The following is a 22,031-nucleotide window of genomic DNA, read 5'->3' as shown; positions in this document are numbered from 1 at the left end:
AGAGGAAGGGAGAGGGATAGAGAGATAGAAACATTGCTGAGAGAGAAACATCAATCATCCCCTATTGGGGATCCAGCCCATAAGCTGGGCATGTGCCCTGACCATGAATCGAACTGGTGACCTCTTGGTTCATGGATCGACACTCAACCACTGAGCAACACCAATCAGGCCTATAAACAACTTTTAAAATGAAATTGGTCAAGATGTTTTTGGGTCTTATTGTTTTCACTTCACATTGTATTACAAGTACTTTATTTTATTAACTAGTCTTTGCAAATAAGATTTTTTAAATAGCTGCATAATATTTTTATCCTCAGAGAACACTTTCCTATTTCTCCAGCCTGTTCTTTATTGATTCTTCCTACCCTATTTTCACTGAATAAGTCTATTTGCTAAATCCTTGTTCTCTTCAGGATAGGGAAGAAGGTATCTATAATTTATCGAATGCCAGGCATTGGGTAAGGAGTTTTTACATCTCTTAAATCTCCCAACAACCATGTTTTACAATTGAAGAAACCAAGATTTAGAGAGATTAAGTAATTTGTTAAAGTTATTCAGCAAGTGATGGAGCCAGGACTCAAACCCAGGGCAGTTTACTTCAAAGTCCATGATTTTTCACCACACCATTTTGTCTCATAGCATCCTCTGATGAGCTCTTATTGGTATTGAAATTTCTTAATCCCATTTCCTATTAGGTATCGCTAAACCAATCAAAATAGCACTGGTATGAAGTTCTGGGCCTAAAAAACAATAAGGCAAGGCTTAGAAGAAGCTAGGTTGTTGACCAGAAAGCTGTGAGGACGTAAATTGTCCCATAACTTTGATACTTTCTGCTTCAGGAATCTAATGAGCATACACATTAGATGCCTCTCTACTAGAAGAAGCAACATTTGTAAGATTCCCCAAAACCTGTCCATAAAGTTGTTTCAAACTGTGTTTTCTCAATAAATGGATTTGTCTGCATGACCTTTTTCTTCAGTGAGTGCTCTAAAGGGGCATCTCTGTAGTTCTTACTCCCTTTCCTAAATAGAAGCTAAGTTATATGATTTGTGCCACAGCCACCTGATTTATATGATACCAACACATCCCTCAGTATGTCTCGAGATGCCGTATTTCAAGATGAGAGCAATATGTCTGTCCTGGATATTCCCACTACCACTCCAGAAAAGCAGGTGACACAGGTAGGATATTCTTTTTCTCTTTGTGAGATTGGTAGTATACATCAGAGTGGGGGAGTGGTGGTGGGGGTATAGGACATGTGTCAAGGGTAATTGAGCTCCTTGGCTCTGGGAATACAGGTTAAGAATGTGATTTCAAGGTGGGAAGGTGGCAGGTCGCATAATGCTCCAGGGCTGAGGTAGGCTGGGTGAGGAAGACTCTGATGTAGATATTGAAGGGTATAATGATGATGAAGAGGAGATGGGAAATCTAAGATTCCAGCCCTAGTGAGTATGCTTACAGAAACCTATGGTTACATTATATCTTTATATCAGTGGTTCTCAACCTTCTGGCCCTTTAAATACAGTTCCTCATGTTGTGACCCAACCATAAAATTATTTTCGTTGCTACTTCATAACTGTAATGTTGCTACTGTTATGAATCATAATGTAAATATCTGATATGCAGGATGGTCTTAGGCGACCCCTGTGAAAGGGTCATTCGACCGCCAGAGAGGTCGCGACCCACAGGTTGAGAACCGCTGCTTTATATGATATAGAAGCCCCCACCAGTACAGGGCAGGCCAAATCCCAAGGCAATATCAGAGAGTCTCCATAGTGAATCCTAGTCTGACTTTAATCCTTCAAACCAGATAAACAAGTCTATCCACCAAAATTACTCTCTACTGCCTGTCCCTATGGGCAAAGTCAGGCACAGCAGAACTTCAGGGAAGGCACAAGTGTGAAAAGTATATGATACATCAGAGCAACCTGACAGGTGACTAAAAAGAACAGCTGTATTCGGAGACAGAGTTCAAAATAATTGCTCTGCTACTCTATGTATGCTATAATCTAAATTAAAATTATTTATGAAATTAGATTAAATTTTTAAAATTGGCTGTTTCTAGTGGTATCAGAAGATACTTCTTTATTTTTATTAATTTTTAAAAATCTTAACCTGAGGGTTTTTTTTTCATTGAGCTTTAGGGAGGGACGAGGGTGAGAGAGAAAAGAAATCAACGTGAGAGACATATTAATTGGTTGCTTCCCGCTTAACCGAGGTCGGGAATAGAACCTGCAACTGAGGTACTTGCCCTTGACCAGGAATCAAACCAGAGACCCTTCTGTCCGTGGGCCAATACCCTAACCACTCTGGCCAAGGCAGAAGATACTTCTGATCTGAAGCCAGAAATCCTATCAGCTTATCTCAGTCAGGTTTCTACTGGAGAGTGCAAAACACAAAAGGATTTTTTTCTATCTCAAAATGTTCAACTCAAGCTAAGGAAAGTTTGGATTAGAATGGAAGAAGCTCCTTTTGATGATATACTAAGAGTAGACCAAGGACCTTCCTGTTCTTTGATTTTTTTATCCTTACTGTGATTTCCAAAGAATGAATGGGGGAAAATGCATATGTATTGAGCTGTGTTAACAGCCCCCACTAGCTGTGGGGTCGGCTAGGATATCAGGGAGGAGCATCCATCCAGAGTGAGAGCCCTCATTAACTCCTCCTACAGGCATGTCCCTCAATGATATGCTATTTGTGTTCCTTACTCAGATGCACCAGGGGAAACCTAAGACTCCAGCCCCAGTGAGTATGCTTATAGAAAGCTATGGTTGCATTATACCTTTATATGCTAGGAGCCCAACCAGAGGGCAGGCCAAATCCCAAGGCGATATCAGAGAGTCTCCATAGTGAGTCCCAGTCTGACTTTAATCCTTGGAACCAGCTAAACAAGTCTAGCTACTAAAATTACTTGATTTCTTGTGAGGCAGCTAGGGGGGCTGTTGGTGTCTGGTCTCTTACTTGAGTAATTGATTGGATTTTGACCCCCAACTGGTCCTATTCAGGAAGGTGAAGATGCAGATGGTGATCTTGCAGATGAAGAGGAAGGAACCGTGCAACAGCCTCAAGCCAGTGTCCTGTATGAGGATTTGCTTATGTCTGAAGGAGAAGATGATGAGGAAGATGCTGGCAGTGATGAAGAAGGAGATAATCCTTTCTCTGGTAAGTCTTGCTCCTTTGTTTCTGTAACTGGGTAGCTCACCGTAGCACCCTCAGGACTGGATAGGAAGCTCTTGGCCACATATGCTCTTTTAATGAAGTTCTACTAATACTAGTAGACCTCAGAGTACAGAGCACTCAGTGGTAGGCTGATCAAATTCATTAGCCTTAGAGGAAGTGAAGAAATAAAACACAGGAGATACAAAAGTTGACAGTGCCTAAGTAGCACCTTTTATTTGAATACTTGATAAAAACAGAAAAGAAGTGTTATATGTAGCAATAGGGAAGTAAAATTAAGAAAAAAAGATCCTGTTTTGAGATGTTTTGTGGGTCAGTGGCAATGGCAAGAGAAAAGTATAGGAGAAAAAGATAACAAGAAAAACAGATAGATTGAACTGAGATGGAAAAGAAAAAACGGTTATTTGGATTCAGTTTCTAAACTACAGATCTTGCCATTGTTGACCCTAAGTGAGGTGAGAAGTCCAGGCAAGATACCTATATAGATGTGTGGGGTAACTAGTTTTGGAAGACCAAGCCAAAGATGTTAATTCTGTCAAGCTTACCTCAGAATCTCTTTTCACAGCTATCCAACTGAGTGAAAGTGGAAGTGACTCTGATGTGGGATCTGGTGGGATAATACCCAAACAGCCCCGCATGCTTCAGGAGAACACAAGGATGGGCATGGAAAATGAAGAAAGCATGATGTCCTATGAGGGAGACAGTGGGGAGGCTTCTCATGGTTTGGAGGATAGCAACATCAGGTAATCGACAGCAACATGCTACAGGGCTGTGGCATCAGTGCCCAGCTATGATGTCAAAGGGCCCAGCATCAGATTACTTTCATCCATCAAACATTTCCTGAGCGCCTAGAAGGGCCAGGCACTGTGGTAGGCCCTTGGGAATACACAGAGGAACAAGATTTATCCTGCCCTTGAGGAGCTCACAGTCTAGTGGAAGAGACTGATACAAACAAAATCATTACAAATACAATGTGATAAGTGCTACAGCATAATTTAAGTACGAAGTGTCAAATCACCAGTGAGGAGGAGGTGTTTCACCTTGCTTGGGAGTAAACAGGGAAAGTTTCACAGACAGGGAACATTTGAACTGGGCCTTACAAGATGAATAATAGTCTACTAAGTAGATAAGTCGCAGCAGGTGAGGATATCCTTAGTGATGTAACAATATGTTCAAAGGCACAGAAATGTAACAAAGTATGTTCCAGAGTGAAGGGAGGCTGTTGGGTGATATGGCTCTAAAGGTAGCAACGTTTTATATTGCAGAAGACCTTAAATGGCATGCTAAAACATTTGGATTTGAGGTAATGGGAATCATTTATAGAAAAGGAAGTAACATCAAATTTGTGTATTAAATAACTATGAAAACGATAAGGATCTCAACTGGGATCTGTTAGGGAGGAAAAAGGGACATATTCAAGAGCTGTTTAGAGGGTAGATGGACTGGATTTAGGAGATCAGGTAAAAAATGAATGGGAATGTCAATGAGATGGGAAAGGGGAAGAACAGGCATAAGGTGGGGTGGGAAAGGAGGAAAAAATGAATTTGTGTTTGGACATGTTGGATTTAAGGTACATACTTATGATACATCTAGCCAGAGGTAGCCAGGAAGCAGTTAGAGTCTTAATTTATTCATTTAGCAAATATTTATCACAAGTACAAAAGTCACTATGATATGGTCCCTTCCTCTGTGGAGTTCATGGGGGACCTAAAACAGGTCAACAGATGACTGACCGGTCACAGTGTAACATGAAAAGTGCTGTGATAGGCAACCACAGGATTTTTCTGGGGATTGGATAGGAGTGGGATAGGGGAGCTGGTTAGAGAAGGAAACAGCTGAATCAGAAATAAAAATTTTGAAAGTATGCATCCATTTTGGCCCCAAAATTTCATGTCTAGGAAATGCTACGGGAATAATAAAACACCTTCATCAGAATGTTTGTACAAGGATGTTTATCACAGCATTGTTTCTAATAGTGGGAAAATTAGAGACAGCTTAAATGTCTTAGTGAGAGACTGTTAAATAAATTATGTCACAGCCATACAGTGGAATACCTTGCATCTATAAAAATGATTCTGTAGATGTATGTTTATAAAGATGTTCATTATAATCATTAGTGACAAAAGCAGATTCCTAAAGAGTATATAGAGTATTCTAATTTTGTAAATAAAAAATGTTTAAACATTTAAGTGAAGTGCATAGAAAAAAAGTTGGAAGATCGTATATACCAAAATATTACCTCTCGGTAGTGGAGTTATTGGTGATTTTTTCTTCTTTTTTTCTGGTTGTATAATGTGATTTTTTTAAACCAATGAACGTGCATTATTTATGTGATTTTTTAAAGTAAAATTAAGAATAAACAAACAAACAAAAAATAAAGCACACTCTGGCAGAAGTGTGATTAATTGAAGGAGAGTAAGACTAGAGGCATGAAGACTGATTTCAGTGGTGATGGCCAGAGATAACAAAGGATTAAGGCAAGGCATGCAGAGTAGGGATGGGAAGAAGAGGATAAAGACAAGATATATTGAAGAGGTAGAATCTTTAGGACTGTTGATTATTTGGAAATGTAGATGAGTAAAGCAATAAGTGGTAGATGAAACTATGAGGCTATCAGAGCATTTATGGTCACATAAGCTGGCAGTGTGTTGTTCGAGCATAGTAGAGTTTCTTTCATTCTGCTTCTTGTGTATATGCAGTTGGCAAGTTGACGTTTTTGAACAGGATCACTTTTCTCTTAGGGACCTGTAGAACAGTCCAGAACTAGTCACTTTAGTGTCCAGGGGAGGTGAGATGGGCTGATCCCTTGGTAGCACCAAAAACGGGACTGGTCAGCTAGAGGATGATGCCCGAGCTTGAGAGATGACATGTTTCTCTTCTCAGTTATGGGAGCTATGAGGAGCCTGATCCCAAGTCGAACACCCAAGACACAAGCTTCAGCAGCATCGGTGGGTATGAGGTATCAGAGGAGGAAGAAGATGAGGAGGAAGAGCAGCGCTCTGGGCCGAGCGTGCTATGCCAGGTCCACCTGTCAGAGGACGAGGAGGACAGTGAGGATTTCCACTCCATTGCTGGGGACAGTGACTTGGACTCTGATGAATGAGGCTTCCTTTGGGCCTCCTTGGTTAGCCTTCCCTGTTCTCCAGTCTAGGTGATTTAATTTGTTTATATTTGTACAGTGTCTGATCCTGAAATCACCAGATTAATTAACACCTTAGCCTTTAAAAAATAGTAAGTAAATAATAATGAACTAATCGCCTCTCCTGATCTTCCTGGGGCAATGTCACCCTTTGGATTAAAATCAAGCAACTCCCTTCCCCCTTACACTGATAAAAATAGAGCAATCTCCTCCTCCTTCAGTGCTTGCCTTTAACTTCATTAATTGCTTTGTATCATTTTTCCCTGGGGAAGGAGGAGAAATTATGAAAGGACTAATAGCTTTATGTTCTCTTGGTATATTAGAAATTTTCCAAGCATGGTATCATTTCAGTTTTCTAGCAGGCTGGAACAGGTGACAGCCCCCCTGCTGGGACAGGGAATTGGGTTCTTTCTGGTGGTCTCTATGCCACACTGAACACATAAACCTATTGAACAAACTGTCCATTATTTTATTTATTTGATTATGCAATGCCTTGTTCCTAAATGGGTTTGAGGCAAATGATTACAAATCTTTGAAACAGCCTGTTTGTCAGAAGTGATATGTTGCCATGTAAATGTGTTCTGTCCCCCACCCCCACGAGAAATGATAGGAAAATGGTAAGTTCCTTGGGGCAAAGACTGTGTCTTCTGTTTCTTTTCATGCTTAGGATATGGTTCTGTGCATAGTAGGTACTCAGTAAATGTTTCTAGAATCATAAGATTCTCAACAGATTTGTTATTAAACATCTGCTTTATCATAAGCACTCTATCAGATCCTTGGGATGCAAAGCTAAATAAGACACAATCCTTTTACCCAAAGAGCTTACCATCAAGTTGGGGGAAGGGGAGTGAAATTCAAAACATGTTAATAAAGCATTACAGTTCTGTGAGAGAAGTGCAATTAAAGAGCTAGATATAAACTATAGGAGAAAATAGAGGAGTGATCATGTCTGAAAAAGTCAGGGAAGTCTTCCTTGAGGTCATTTATAAGCTGATTGTTGAAGAATTAGTAGGAGCTTGCTAGATGGGAAAATCCAGGCAGAATGTAACATGAAGTGAAAAGGCTGAAGTCTAGAAATGGCAGAGTGTGTTCCTAGTTTGTTTGTTTGTTTGTTTGTTTGTACCTGCCTTGTTCCAGAAAGGATTTAAGGTGGTTTAGTTCCAGTCCTTTAATGCTGGATTGGCTAGAGAGGAGACTGGAAGATGGCCAGTAAGCATATTGGGAGCTTTGATTTTGATGCCAATTAATATGAATTTTATAGGAATTGAGGCGCTCTAGTGGAGTGATATAATCAGGTTTGTGTTTTAGAAATTTTCTGTATATTGAATGAAGAAAGAAATTGAAGAATCATGTAACAAGTGTGATCCCATTTTTGTAAAAGACAAAATCATGTGTGTCATATTTATATGTGTTTATATATATTTGTGTGTGCAAAGGAAAGGGTCTAAAAGGATATTTGCTAAAATTGTTCACAGTGATAACCTCTGGGGAATGAGCTTGGAGGTGAGGGGGCTTATATGGTTGTATGTATGCTGGGTGGGGTACTGTGCTTTTATTTCTGTATTGTTTGAATTTTTTACAAGTATGTATTATTTTTGTAATAAAAATGTTTTTAAAAAATGAAGCAGTAGTGTGGAGAGTGGTTTGGAGGGGAGCAAATCTAGTTCAAGTAAGGAGTAATGGGGCCCAAACTAAGGCTTTGGCATTAAGATGGTAAGATCAGGATGAATTCAAGAGATCTTTAAGGAGTAGAATCAATGGAACTTGATAACCAATTAAATTAGCATTTGGGGGTGGAAGAAGACAAGGAATGTAAGGTGGCTTTTAGAATTTTGTTTTGGGAGAGTGAGTAGGTTCAGGGTATTCATACATTCATTCAACATTTATCAACCTATCTATTTTTATCAAGCAGTCTGCTAGATGCTGATACAGAAATAAAATATAGTTTCTAATTGCAGAGAACTTAGATTTAGAATAAGAGGTAGATATGTAAATAAGTTGAATAAAAAGTGATCATTGCGATACATATTTACAAGGTTCTGTGGTGAGAGGAAGGAGTTACCAACTGCTTACGGAGTAAGAATGGGAAATCTTCAAAAGGAGACCCTTGTGATAGATTATGAAGAATAGGAAGGAGGGAAGGGAAGAGGGCATTCTAGGCAGAGAGAACAGGACTTAGGGGCATGAAACTACATGGCGTATTCATGGGACAAGTAGTTTTGGATGGGTGGAATACAGAGAACATATGTAGCATAGTGATTACAAGGCTCAGGCTCAAATCCTCATTTTAGAGAGATCACTCTGGCAGCAGTGTGAAAATGGGTGGACTGGGGAGTGATGCTGGAGGAGATATAACAGAAACTTAAAATGGCTGAGGCATTGGCAGTAGGGGGAATAAGAAGTGCATCTTGGTGACCAATTGGATAATGGAAAGTAAACAGAATCTAAGTTTCTGACTTAGGTGACTAGATAAATAGTGGTGCCATTCTCTGAACAGGGTGAGGGTAGAAGGTAGGAGAAATAGCTAAGCCTGATTGGAAGCATGCAAGTTTAAAGTATCCTATGTAAGTATCCTATAAAAGGCCAATATGCAAATTGACCAAACGGCAGACCGACCAGTTTGCTATGATGCACACTGACCACCAGGGGGCAGACGCTCAACACAGGAGCTGCCCCCTGGTGGTCAGTGCGCTCCCACAGGGGGAGCACCACACAGCCAGAAGCCTTGAGCTGGCTCATGGCTGGTGAGCACAGCAGCTATGGCGGGAACCTCTCCCGCCTCCACTGCAGGCGGGTTGTAAAAAGTGAGGGATCCCTGACTGTGAAAGCCCCGGACTGCGAGAGCGATGTCTGACGGCCAGCTTAGGCCTGATCCCCTGGACATCTTCCGAGGGCTCCTGGACTGCAAGAGGGCACACACCAGGCTGAGGGATCCCTCCCCGCCCCCCAGTGCATGAATCTGGTGCACTGGGCTTCTAGTGATAGGTATAAAATTTAGGGTTTGTGCAACCTTGGGAGTAGGTGAGATCTCCCAGGATGCATGTGTAGAGTCAGAAGAGCCTGGAGGACAGAATCCAGTAGAAGAAGAATATTTATGGGTGGTGAGAAATGGAAGGAAAACCTGAAGAGTGCTATCTCTCAACCCAAGTAAGGAGTTTTAAAGCATAAAAAAGACAACGTATATTCCACAGAGAGGTGAAGTACAATGAATCCCAAGAGACAGCCTTTGGGTTTTGGTAACTAGGAAGTCCCTGGTGACCTTAGTTAGCAAAAGCAGCTGTAGAGTCATAGTGAGACTGGAATCAACCAGAACAGGGTGAGGAACAGGTGGAAGATGAAGAAATGACAATAGAGATCATACTCTACTCTTTCAAGAAGCTAGGCTGTGAGGAATAAAAGAGGGAGAGTCTTAAGATGGAAGATAAATAAGCCTGCTTACATCAGCTTAGGATTGAACGCAATAGAGGAGAGGTTAGAAAAAAGCAAGGGAGGACAATTGTGGGAAAGACCTTTGTGAAAACAGGAGGGCATGTTAGTTACCATTCCCTCCTATAGGAGAAGAGAACTTTCCCTGATATAGAGGAAAGGATGGAAGTAGTTCTAGATCAGTGTGTAGATAAGGGAGATAGGAATTCGAAGAAGTGCATAGTTCATAGCTTCAGTTTCCTGTGTGAAATAGGTAAGATCATCCTTGTGAGAAAAGTGAAAATGGGGCGGCAGCTTGAATACTGAGGGAGATAAAGAAAAACTGGAAACCAGCTAAATGTCCCTCAGTAACAGAGATGTTGAATTATGATACATCCATTCAGTAAAAAAGAATTAAAAAAAATGCAACTGTTATAAATCACGAGGAAAGTCTATATGAGCTAAAAGGGGTAGATATTTTTTTTTTATTATATAGTTCCTGGAGTACAATGTGATCACTCTCAAAAGTAGTTACTATCCATCTCCATTCAGTTGACCACCTTCACCCCTTCGGCCTAACTCCCTTCCCCTTCGGTAACCACCAATCTGATCTTTGTATCTGTGAGTTTATTTTTGTTTTGTTTTGTTCACTTTTTTAGATTCCTCATATAAGTGAAATCATAGATTATTTCTTTCTCTTTTTGACTTAATTCACTTAGCATTGTATTCTCAAAGATATTCTTGAAAAAATAAGTGATAGAATGGTAGGCAGCATTTAATTTCATTTCTTTGGGGGACAAAGATATAAATCCATGTTTGCATATTCACAGAAAAGATTTGCCAAGATGCAGTTCAAACTGTTAACACCTGTGAGGTAGAGTAGGTGGAGGGCTTGTTCTTTTCACTATAAACCCTTCTATTAATGTTTAAGTGTTTCTTTTTTTAAATGGTCACTGAGGGAAATGGGAACTGGAGTTAAGGATCTGTAAAAGGATTGTTGGGTGTTGAATGCACCAATGAGGTTAGAGACCATTAATTTAAAATGGTACCAATGTACTTTAGTACATGATTTTCTCCAGAGGTACTTAGCAACACAGTTGTCAGAGTATAGAAACAGAAAAAGGTAATGCAGTTTGGGGCGAAGACCTGGATAAAAGAGACAGATTGGTGAATTTCCTTTCAATAACCATTTCTTTTTTTAAAAAAAGTAATTCTTGCCGTGGTCAGTTTGGCTCAGTGGATAGAGCATCGGCCTGCGGACTGAAAGGTCCCGGGTTCGATTACGGTCAAGGGCATGTACCTTGGTTGCGGGCACATCCCCAGTGGGGAGTGTGTAGGAGGTGGCTGATCGATGTTTCTCTCATCAATGTTTCTATCTCTCTCCCTCTCTGTAAAAAATCAATAAAATATATTTAAAAAATAATAATTGTTTATTGTTGAAAGTATTACATATGTCCCCCTTTTTTCCCCATTGACCTCCAGCCCACCCCCACACCCCGCCCTTGGCTCTCACCGCCCCATTGTCTGTGGTTATTGGCTATGCATATATGCATACAAGATCCTTGGTTGATTACTTCCCACCCACCCACCCTCCCCAGACTTCCCTCTGAGATTCCACACGCTGTTCCATACTTCCATGTCTCTGGATCCACTCCATTCATCAGTTTATTTTGTTACTTAGATTCCACATATGAGTGAGATCATGTGATACTTGTCTTTCTCTGACTGACTTATTTCACTTAATGTGATACTCTCCAGGTCCCTCCACACTGTCTCAAAGGGTAAGAGATTCTTCTTTTTTTACTGCTGCATAGTATTCCATGGTATAAATGTACCACAGAATTCTTATCCACTCATCTACCGATGGGCACTTGGGCTGTTTCCAGATCTTAGCTATTGTAAATTATGCTGCTATGAACATATGGGTGCATATATTCTTTCTGATTGGTACTTCGGGTTTCTTAGGATATATTCCTAAAAGTGGGATCACCAGGTCAAATGGGAGTTCCATATTTAATTTTTTGAGGATCCTCCATACTGTTTTCCACAGTGGTTGCACCAGTACACTGTATTCCTACTAGCAGTGTACTAGCGTTCCCTTTCTCCACCTCCTCATCAGCACTTGTCATTTGTTGATTTGTTGATGGTAGCCATTCTGACAGGTGTGACGTGATATCTCATTGTAATTTTAATTTTCATCTCTCTGATGATCAGTGACTTTGAACATTTTTTCATATGTCTCTTGGCCATCTGTATGTCCACTTGGAGAAGTGTCTATTTAGGTCCTTTGCCCATTTTTTAATTGGATTGTTTCTCTTCCTTTTGTTAAGTTGTATGAGTTCCTTATAGATTTTGGATATTAACCCTTTATCAGATGTATCATTGCCAAATATGTTCTCCCATACAGTGGCCTCCCTTTTTGTTTTGTTGATGGTTTCCTTTGCTGTGCAGAAGGTTTTATTTATATATAGTCCCATTTGTTTATTTTCTCCTTAGTTTCCTTTGCCCTAGGACAGTGGTCGGCAAACCGCGGCTAGCGAGCCACATGCAGCTCTTTGGCCCCTTGAGTGTGGCTCTTCCACAAAGTACCACGTGTGGGTGCGCATGTACAGGGAACGTTGTGGAGTGAAAGAAGATGCAGTGTTGAGGATTGAGTTGTTGAGATGGTTTGGACATACAGAGAGGATGAACGAAAGGAGATAGACGAAACAAGTATACAAGACGAGTGTGGATGGGAGAGTTGGAAAGGGTCGACCTCAGCGAATGTACCTCAACAGATTGAGGATGTTTTTAGCAAAGGCCAGCTTAGGAGTACTCTAATTAAGTTCATAACAGTGTACCTACCCATATAGTTTAAGTTTAAAAAATTTGGCTCTCAAAAGAAATTTCAGTTGTTGTACTGTTAATATTTGGCTCTGTTGACTAATGAGTTTGCCGATCACTGCCCTAGGAGATATATCTGTTTTTTAAATATATTTTATTGATTTTTTACAGAGAGGAAGGGAGAGAGATGGAGAGTTAGAAACATCGATGAGAGAGAAACATCGATCAGCTGCCTCCTGCATATCCCCTACTGGGGATGTGCCCGCAGCCCAGGTACATGCCCTTGACCGGAATCGAACCTGGGACCTTTCAGTCTGCAAGCCGACGCTCTATCCACTGAGCCAAACCGGTTTCGGCATATCTGTAAACATATTGCTATGAGAGATGTCTGATATTTTGCTGCCTTTGGTTTCTTCTACGATTTTTATAGTTTCACGACTTACAGTTAAGTCTTTTATCCATTTTGAGTTTATTGATAAAACTCATCTTGTGTATGGTGTAAGTTGGTGGTCTAGTTTCATTTTTTTTCATGTATCTGTCCAATTTTCCCAGCAGCATTTATTGAAGAGACTATCTAGACTCCATTGTATGCTCTTGCCTCCTTTGTCAAATATTAATTGAGCTTAATGGCTTGGGTCAATTTCTGGGTTCTCTGTTCTGTTCCATTGAGCTATATGCCTGCTTTTGTGCCAGTAAAAGACTGTTTTGATTACGGTGGTTTTGTAGTATAACTTGAAACCTGGTATTGTGATTCCTCCAACTTTGTTTTTCTTCCTCAAAATTGTAGCTATTTAGTGTCTTTTTTATTCCATATACATTTTTGGAGTTTTTGTTCTAGATCTGTGAAATATGTTGTTGGTATTTTTTAAAATACATTTTTATTTATTTCAGAGAGGAATGGAGAGGGAGAGAGAATCATTGATAGGCTGCCTCTTTCACTCCCCCTACTGGGGATCGAGCCCACAACCCAGGCATGTGCCCTTGACCAGAATTGAACCTGGGACCTTTCAGTCCACAGGCCAACACTCTATCCACTGAGCCACACCCGCTAGGGTGCCGTTGGTATTTTAATAGGGTTTGCATCGAATCTGTAGATTGCCTTGGGTAGTATGGACATTTTAATGAGGTTGATTCTACCAATCCATGAACATGGTGTATTCTTCCACTTGTTTATATCTTCCTCTATCTCTTTTTTCAATGTCCTATAGTTTTCCAAGTACAGGTCTTTTGCCTCCTTGGTTAAGTTTAGTCCTAAGTATCTTAAATTTTTGTTGCAGTGGTAAATGGGATTATTTGTTTAGTTTCTCTTTCTAAGAATTTATTGGTGTATAAAAAAAGCCATCAATTTTTGGGTGTTGACTTTGTATCCTGCTACATTGCCAAATTCATTTATTAAATCTAGTCGTTTTTTGGTGGAGTCTTTAGGGTTTTCTATGTACAATATCATGTCATCTGCAAATAATGAGAGTTTTACTTCTTCCTTTCCAATTTGGATGTCTTTTATTTCTTCTTCTTGTCTGATAGCTGTGGCTAGGACTTCCAGTACTATGTTGAATAGGAGTGGTGAAAGTGGACATTCCTGTCTTGTTCCTGTTCTTAGGGGAAATGGTTTTAGGTTTTGCCCATTGAGTATGAAGTTGGTTGTAGGTTTGTCATATATGTCCTTTGTCATGTTGAGATATGCTCCGTCTATTTCCACTTTGCTGGAAGTTTTCATCAAAAATGGGTGTTGGATTTTGTCGCCTGCTTTTTCTGAATCTGTTGATATGATCATGTGATTTTTCCCTTTCAGTTTGTTTATGTGATGTATCACATTTATTGATTTGTGAATATTGTACCAGCCTTGCATCCCTGGAATAAATCCCACTTGGTCGTGTTATATGATCTATTTAATATATTGCTGGGTCTGATTTTTAATATATTTTGCTGAGGATTTTAGTATCTATGTTCATCAAGAATATTGGCCTGTAATTCTCTTTCTCTGTAGTGTCTTTATCTGCTTAAGGAATTACGATAATGCTGGCCTCATAAAAAGTTTGGCAGTGTTACTTTCTCTTGGATTTTCTGAAATAGTTTGAGGAGTATAGGAGTTAGTTCTTCTTTGAATGTTTGGTAAAACTCCCTTGTGAAGCCATTGGGGCCTCGGCTTTTGTTTGTTGGGATTTTTTTATTTTATTTTATTAATTGATTTTGAGAGAGAAGTTTTTTATTCCTTTCTTGATCTCGTTGGTAACCCATTCATTGTTTAATAACATGCTATTTAGCCTCCATGTGTTTAACACGTTAAGCGCCAAGCCTGTTTTGTCTTCCTTTCCTTTTAGCCCATGATAATCGATTTCACCGATATGCTGGTGGCCGGAGGTCTGTGTAAGGTTGCAATAAGACTGCATGTATATCTCCAGATATATTTCTTGTATGTATTTATCACAATCTGTACTCTGTTTTCTTTTATTTATTTTTATTTATTTATTTTTTTAAATCTTTATTGTTCAGATTATTACATTTGTTCCTCTTTTTTCCCCCCATAACTCCCCTCCTCCCAGTTCACGCCCCACCCTCCGCCCTCACTCCCCACCCACTGTCCTCATCCATAGGTGCACGATTTTTGTCCAGTCTCTTCCCGCATCTCCCACACCCCACTCCCCCCCAATAGTCAGTCCATTCCCTTTCTATGTCCCTGATTCTATTATAATCACCAGTTCATTCTGTTCATCAGATTATTTATTCACTTGATTCTTAGATTCACTTGTTGATAGATGCATATTTGTATCTTTACCTTTTTCTTCTTCTTCCTCTTCTTAAAGGATACCTTTCAGCATTTCATATAATACTGGTTTGGTGGTGATGAACTCCTTTAGCTTTTCCTTATCTGTGAAGCTCTTTATCTGACCTTCAATTCTGAATGATAGCTTTGCTGGATAAAGTAATCTTGGTTGTAGGTTCTTGGCATTCATCACTTTGAATATTTCTTGCCACTCCCTTCTGGCCTGCAAAGTTTCTGTTGAGAAATCAGCTGACAGTCATATGGGTATTCCCTTGTAGGTAACTGCGTTTCTTTCTCTTGCTGCTTTTAAGATTCTCTCTTTGTCTTTTGCCTTTGGCATTTTAATTATGATGTGTCTTGGTGTGGTCCTCTTTGGATTCCTTTTGTTTGGGGTTCTCTGCGCTTCTTGGACCTGTAAGTCTATTTCTTTCACCAGGTGGGGGAAGTTTTCTGTCATTATTTCTTCAAATAGGTTTTCAATATCTTGCTCTCTCTCATCTTCTGCCACCCCTATAATTCTGATGTTGGTACGCTTGAAGCTGTCCCAGAGGCTCCTTACACTATCTTCGTATTTTCGGATTCTTTTTTCATTTTGCTTTTCCGGTTGGGTGTTTTTTCTTCTTCGCATTTCAAATCTTTGACTTGATTCTTGCGCTCCTCTGGTCTGCTGTTGGGAGTCTGTGTAATATTCTTTATTTCAGTCAGTGTATGCTTAATTTCTAGTTGGTTCTTTATCACAACATTGAGGGTCTCATTAGATTTCTTGAGGATCTCACTATATTTATCGGCAGTTTCTAGAAAATTATTGAAAGACCTTAAAAGTGCGGTTTTTAGCTCTATATCCTCCATTTCTGTCATGTTTCTTTGTCTCCGCATTTTTTATGCTTTCTTGGTGCACCCCCTTGTGGTCTTTGTGCGCAGTCTTGTTGTAGTTAAGCCTTGATTGTTGTCGGCAATACTGAGGGTGATTTGATGTCCAGGCTAACTGGCTATGAGAGTCAGCTGTGTCTGCAGTGGGAGAACTTCTGTGCTGGATCTCTAGGGCGGTGCTAATCTAGCGTTTGCCTGAGGCTATCCGGCAAATGCCTCTGTGCAGGGCTTGGGTGGGGCGGGTCCCCGGGGATCTACAGGGCGGGCAGAGCGAGCTGTTATGGCTGCTCTCAGTTCCGTCCCCAGGGGCTCTGCCTCTCAGAGTCCTGGCAACCGCTGCAAACCTCAGAGTGAAAGCTGCCTTCGAGTTCCGACCGAAGCCAGACAGTCCCACTTCTCCCGTTTGAGTCTGGGTCCCTAGAGACTCGCCTGGATCTGGGGCTCAGAGTCTGAGACTCCCTCCCGATTGAAACACAACCGCACCTTCAGCCGCCAGCCTGCTCCGCATGCACTCCGTACCTTAGTATTTCACTTCAGCACTGCGCCTCCTCTGAGTCGGTATGCTATTCTCTTTCCTCCTAGTTGTAGAACTTCCACTCAGCCAGCCTTCCTGTGGTTCTGGATGATGTCCGTTCCGTCTTTTAGTTGTATTTTTGAAGTGGTTGTTCGAGGCAGCAAACTCCGGCGTTAACCTATGCTGCCATCGTGGTTTCTCTCACTCTGTTTTCTTTTAGAAATACTTTCTCTTCAGTCAGTTGTCTGTGGTTCGTGTTCCAGTGCAGTTTAAAAAATGTTTTCTTTAACTGTAACAGTGACAATGTCAGTAGAAGAAGCGTGTGAAAGCGATTCAAGTGAAATTAGTTTTTCTAAAAAACGTTGTAGAGTTGTTCTTATTTTCATCATCAGAGGATGAGGATGAAGATTTTGAAGAATGGCATGATCCAAGAGGTAATCAACCAAGGATTATGCCTTTCACCTATCCGTCTGGCTTTAGGATTGAAGACTTTAATGTAAAGTCATCGTCAACAGTAGAGAATTCTTATGAACTGTTTGTGCCTAATGAATTGTTTGAGGCTATCACCAAACAAATGAACTTATATGTGTTGCAAAAACTAGGGGTTGAAAACTCGCAGCGTTTGTGTAGGTGGACTGTGACAAACAAAAATGAAATGAAAAGATTTTTTGGATTGATTCTATGGATGGGACTAGTTAGACTACCATTTTTATGTTTATATTGGTCCCATGATCCTGCATCTATGCAAACGTTCCCCAAAAAATAATGTCAAGAAATATATTTGAAATATTATTATGAATGCTGCATTTTTCAGACAGTAGGGAGACAGAGGTTTCCAATCGTTTATGCAAAATACAACAACTAATAGGTAACATGGAAATAAATTTCAAAAAACATTATGATCCATCTGAAGCTATATGTATTGATGAGTCTTTGATACCATTTCGTGGGCGCATAATATTTAGGCAATATTTAAAACAAAAACGCCACAAATATGGTATTAAATTATTTAAGTTGTGTGCGGATCTAGGTACATGTATGTTTTTCATGTATATCCAGGGAAAAGTTTAGAAAAAGAAAATACAACACCTACTAATGTTGTAATGTCTCTTTGTTGGGATGTATTCAATAAGGGACACACATTGTACACAGACAACTGGTACATGAGTTTAGATTTAGCATATAAATTACTCGATAATAATACTCATTTAGTAGGAACATTACGTTCAAATTGACAGGGAAATCCTCATGAAGTAACATCAAAGAAATTAAAACGGGGAGAAATTATAGCAAAAGAGAACAAAAAAGGAATAACCATTTTAAAATGGAAAGATAAGCGGGACATCTTACAACAAAACATACGTCAGAGATGGTGAATGTTGAAAATATATCAGGTCACTACTTGAAACCAAAAATTGTAGTGGATTATAATGCAGGAAAAGCAGCAGTTGCTATATCTGATCAAATGAGTGCCTATAATAATCCATTACGAAAATCCATGAAATGGTATAAAAAGCTAGCCTACTAAATACTGCTGTTCTCAATGCTCGTATTTTATTTAAAAATATTAGCAAGAAGAACATGAGTATCAGAATTTCAGGAGAAATTAGCTGTCCATCTAACAAATTGTTGGGATGAAGAAATTCCAAGTAGCAGTACTGTAAATATACCTCAAATATCTCGTCACAAACTGCAACAAAAAACTGGAAGAGTGTCTAAAGTTCGAAGATATTGTAAAAAAATGCTACGGAGATAATGCAGCACGATTTGGACGAGATATTGCCAGAAAGTTGACAAAACAAGTTATAACATTCTGTGAAACCTGTACAGGACAATCATTTTTGTGTATACTGTGTTTTAATAATATTCATTAAAATTTTTTTTTGTAACAAGCAATATTTAGGTACATTCTTTTATGATCTCCAAATTATTTAAAATTTATTAATAGAAGAATATAATTTTTTAAATTGTATATCGTCAGTTAACAGTGACTGATGCGGCCTGAACAAAAAGTATACTGTCTGTCACCAGTGACTGACGAGGTCCGGATGAAAAGTATAATGTCAGTCACCAGTTAGTGACATGGCACTTAACGTGTTAATATTTTGGGGTGTATTTACTGTAGTTGATTTCTAATTTCATTCCACTGTGATCTGAGAAGACACTTGTAATGATTTCAGTCTTCTTGAACTTGTAGAGGCTTGTTTTGTGGACTAACATGTGGTCTTTGTGAATGATCCATGTGCACTTGAGAAGAATGTGGTGTCAGTGGGGTGAAATGTTCAATAAATGTAAATTAAATAAATACATCTGATCCACTATATCCTTTAGAGTCACTATTTCCTTGTTAAGTTTTTGTCTGGTAGATCTAGCCAGTGAAGTCAGTGTGGTGTTAAAGTCTCCTACTGTGACTGTATTGTTGTCAATCTCTCCATTAAAGTCCTCTAGAAGTTTTTCTTTTTTAAATATATTTAGGTGCTTCTATATTGGGTACATAATATGTTTACCAGGGTTATATCCTCATGTTGGATCGATCCCTTAATATTATGTAGTAATCTTTGTTGTCTGTTGTGATGGCCTTCATTTTGAAGTCTATTTTGTCAGATATGAGTATTGCTACTCCAGCTTTTTCTTTTCTTTTCCATTTGCATGGAAAATTTTTTTGCATCCCTTCACTCTCATCCTGTGTGTATCTTTTGTTCTGAGGTGAGTCTCTTGTAGACAGCATATAGTTGGGTCATGTTTTTGTATCCATTCAGTAACCCTATGTCTTTTAATGGGAGCATTTCATCCATTTACATTTAAGGTTATTATTGATAGGTACTTATTTATTGCCATTTTAATTCTGTATGCCTTGGTTTCTCTCTCGGTTTCTTCTTCTCATTTCAGCAGTTCCTTTAACATTTCTTATAATGCTGGGTTGGTAGTGGTGTCCTCCTTTAGCCTTTTTTTTTTTTTTTTTTTTTTTGTCCGTGAAGCTCTTTATTTGACCATCGATTTTGAATTATAGCCTTGCTGAATATAGTCATCTTGGTTTCAGATCCTTGCTTTCATTCATTACCTTGAGTACTTCTTGCCATTCTCTTCTGGCCTGTAGGGTTTGATGAGAAATCAGGTGTCAGCCTTAAGGGAGCTCCTTTGTAGGTAACAGTTTGTTTTTTTCTTGCTGCCTTTAAGATTCTCTTTGTCGCCGAAACCGGTTTGGCTCAGTGGATAGAGCATCGGCCTGCGGACTGAGAGGTCCTGGGTTCGATTCCGGTCAGGGGCATGTACCTGGGTTGCGGGCACGTCCCCGGTGGGGGATGTGCAGGAGGCAGCTGATCGATGTTTCTCTCTCATCGATATTTCTGGCTCTCTCTATCTCTCTCCTTTCCTCTCTGTGAAAAATCAATAAAATATATTTTAAAAAAAAGATTCTCTTTGTCTTTAATTTTTGGCATTTTAATTATGATGTGTCTGGGCGTGAGCCTGTTTGGGTTATTCTTGTTTGGGGTTCTCTGTGCTTCCTGGACTTGTGTGACATTTTCCTTTACCAGGTTAGGGAAGTTTTCTGCCATTATTTCTTCTAACACGTTCTCTATCCCTTTCTCCCTTTCTGCCTTTCTGGCACACCTGCTATTCTAATATTGTTATTTTTCACATTGTATCACAGCTCCCTTAAGCTGTCCCCCTGCTTTTCTTTTTTTTTGGCATATTACACTTTTATTATTATAGATGCCCCATATAAATCAGCATTAAGAAAAGCAAAACTGTCCTAACCCAATAAGACCTGGATTTAAGAGCCAGAAACATATGCTGTGAATTTACTATCCCATGAAGACAGAGCATTTGGATAGTTCTCATTCTCAGAAATCCAAGGTGAGAGAAAAAAGATCAGTTTACATATATTCATACAAGGAATTTTACCTATTGTGCAAAGAGAAGGTTATATGGCTACCCAACAGGTTCTGGGCTCCATTAAGACTGTTCACTTCACAACTCTAGCTCCAGTTCTTAGAGATGAAGAGATCCAAAGGCCTATGATCATGGGCACTGGCAAGGCTACACACTCTTTGGCTCCAGTTAACTCCCTGGTGTCCGAGGTGTGTGGGAGCTGTGGATGCTTGCTTCCCGGTCCTGCCGCAGCCCACGAAGGAGCTGATTCAGAAGTGTAAGGCTGCTGTCTCTGCAAGGCAGGGGCAGGGGTGGGAGGCAGTTCCCTTTATACTCGATCACTGCCATTTTAGGCCAATCCTGCTGATTCCAATTTGGGATCTACAGCATTCTCGTGTAGCCCCCATTCTGACCTTGGTACTGAGGGGCCAGCACTTGAAACAGCTTTGGGATCACGTCCTTCTCTGTGAGCCAGAAGTCAGCCATGTGCATGGCTCTTTCGTTGGTGTCTCCCAGCTTCCCATAATCGATGAGCTTCTCGGCGTAACCCCTCATCTCGTCCACGTGCACCCAGGATGCCTCAATGCGTTCGTGTCGCACTAGTCCCGTCAGCAAGTTCCGCAACAGGTGGATGCGGGACTTGGGACCAAGGCCCAGGCGGCGGAACACGCGGCCATGGGAGATGGCGGTGGCGACCGACAACCGCATCTTACCCGCTACTCCCCAAACCCCCCATCCTCCTGCTTTTTAATTGTTTTTTCTTTTTGGTTCTCTGATGGAGTGATTTTTTTCAACCCTGTCTTCTAATTCACTGATTCAATCCTCAGCTTCCCCTTATCTGCTATGTATTCCTTCCATTGTGTTCTTTATTTGTGCCAATTCATTCTTTATTTCTGTTTTCATAGTTACTATATCTTTTCTCATGCTGTTGACCATCTTTACCATCATTACTCTGAACTCTATTTCAGATAAACTTTTTTTTTTAATCTCCATTTCATTTATCTCTTCTGGAGAATTCTCTTGTTCTTCCATTTGGGGGTGGTTTCTTTGTCTCATTTTGGCTGCCTGTTTGGGTTTGTTACTATGTATTAGGGAGATCTGGTATGCCTCTCAATCTCTAGTGCAGGACAGTGTCAAACACTGTTTGTAATTAGATCAGGCAAAGACTCAAAGCCTCCAGACACTGCCTCTGCCTACAGACTAATAGCATTCTGACTTGAATTCCCCAGGCAATTATCCTCAGATGTGGTAAGAGTGTTTTTTTCAACAGGGTGGTACAGCTGCTTTTGTCTGGATGCTAATTGTTATTTTTAGTCTCTTAAGTGGCCTAGGAACTCTCCACCTTGGGGCAAGGTGTTTTCCAATCCGTGGGTTAGCTGCCTTCCCCCCCCAGGCAAGGTTGCCTGTATAGCAAATGTGTGTGTGAGAATGATGTCCTCAACTGCGTGAGAGAATGACTCAGCACA

General features: G+C 40.1%; 1 protein-coding gene and 1 pseudogene across 6 annotated transcripts in view; one reads left to right on the top strand and one right to left on the bottom strand.

Moving 5' to 3' along the window:
• TAF1 (TATA-box binding protein associated factor 1) overlaps positions 1-22,031 on the top strand; it is a 163,445-nt gene that overhangs the window by 73,149 nt on the left and 68,265 nt on the right. For 3 of the 6 annotated variants that reach the window (XM_036304322.1, XM_036304321.1, XM_036304320.1), the window contains exons 35-38: positions 1,059-1,181; positions 3,006-3,162; positions 3,743-3,920; positions 6,061-6,280. In XM_036304322.1, the coding sequence (XP_036160215.1) occupies positions 1,059-1,181; positions 3,006-3,162; positions 3,743-3,920; positions 6,061-6,280 (678 nt within the window). Of the gene's footprint in view, positions 1-1,058; positions 1,182-3,005; positions 3,163-3,742; positions 3,921-6,060; positions 6,897-22,031 lie in introns of those variants that run through there. The other 3 variants (XR_004966850.1, XM_036304323.1, XM_036304326.1) reach the window with 2 other exon arrangements.
• On the bottom strand, positions 20,755-21,273 carry LOC118653676 (annotated as a pseudogene).

The sequence above is a fragment of the Myotis myotis genome, unplaced genomic scaffold (genome assembly GCF_014108235.1).
Source record: "Myotis myotis isolate mMyoMyo1 unplaced genomic scaffold, mMyoMyo1.p scaffold_m19_p_4, whole genome shotgun sequence".
Taxonomy (NCBI): Eukaryota; Metazoa; Chordata; class Mammalia; order Chiroptera; family Vespertilionidae; genus Myotis; species Myotis myotis.
The sequence above is the reverse complement of the archived record's forward strand: the minus strand, read 5'-3'. Positions and strand labels throughout refer to the sequence as shown.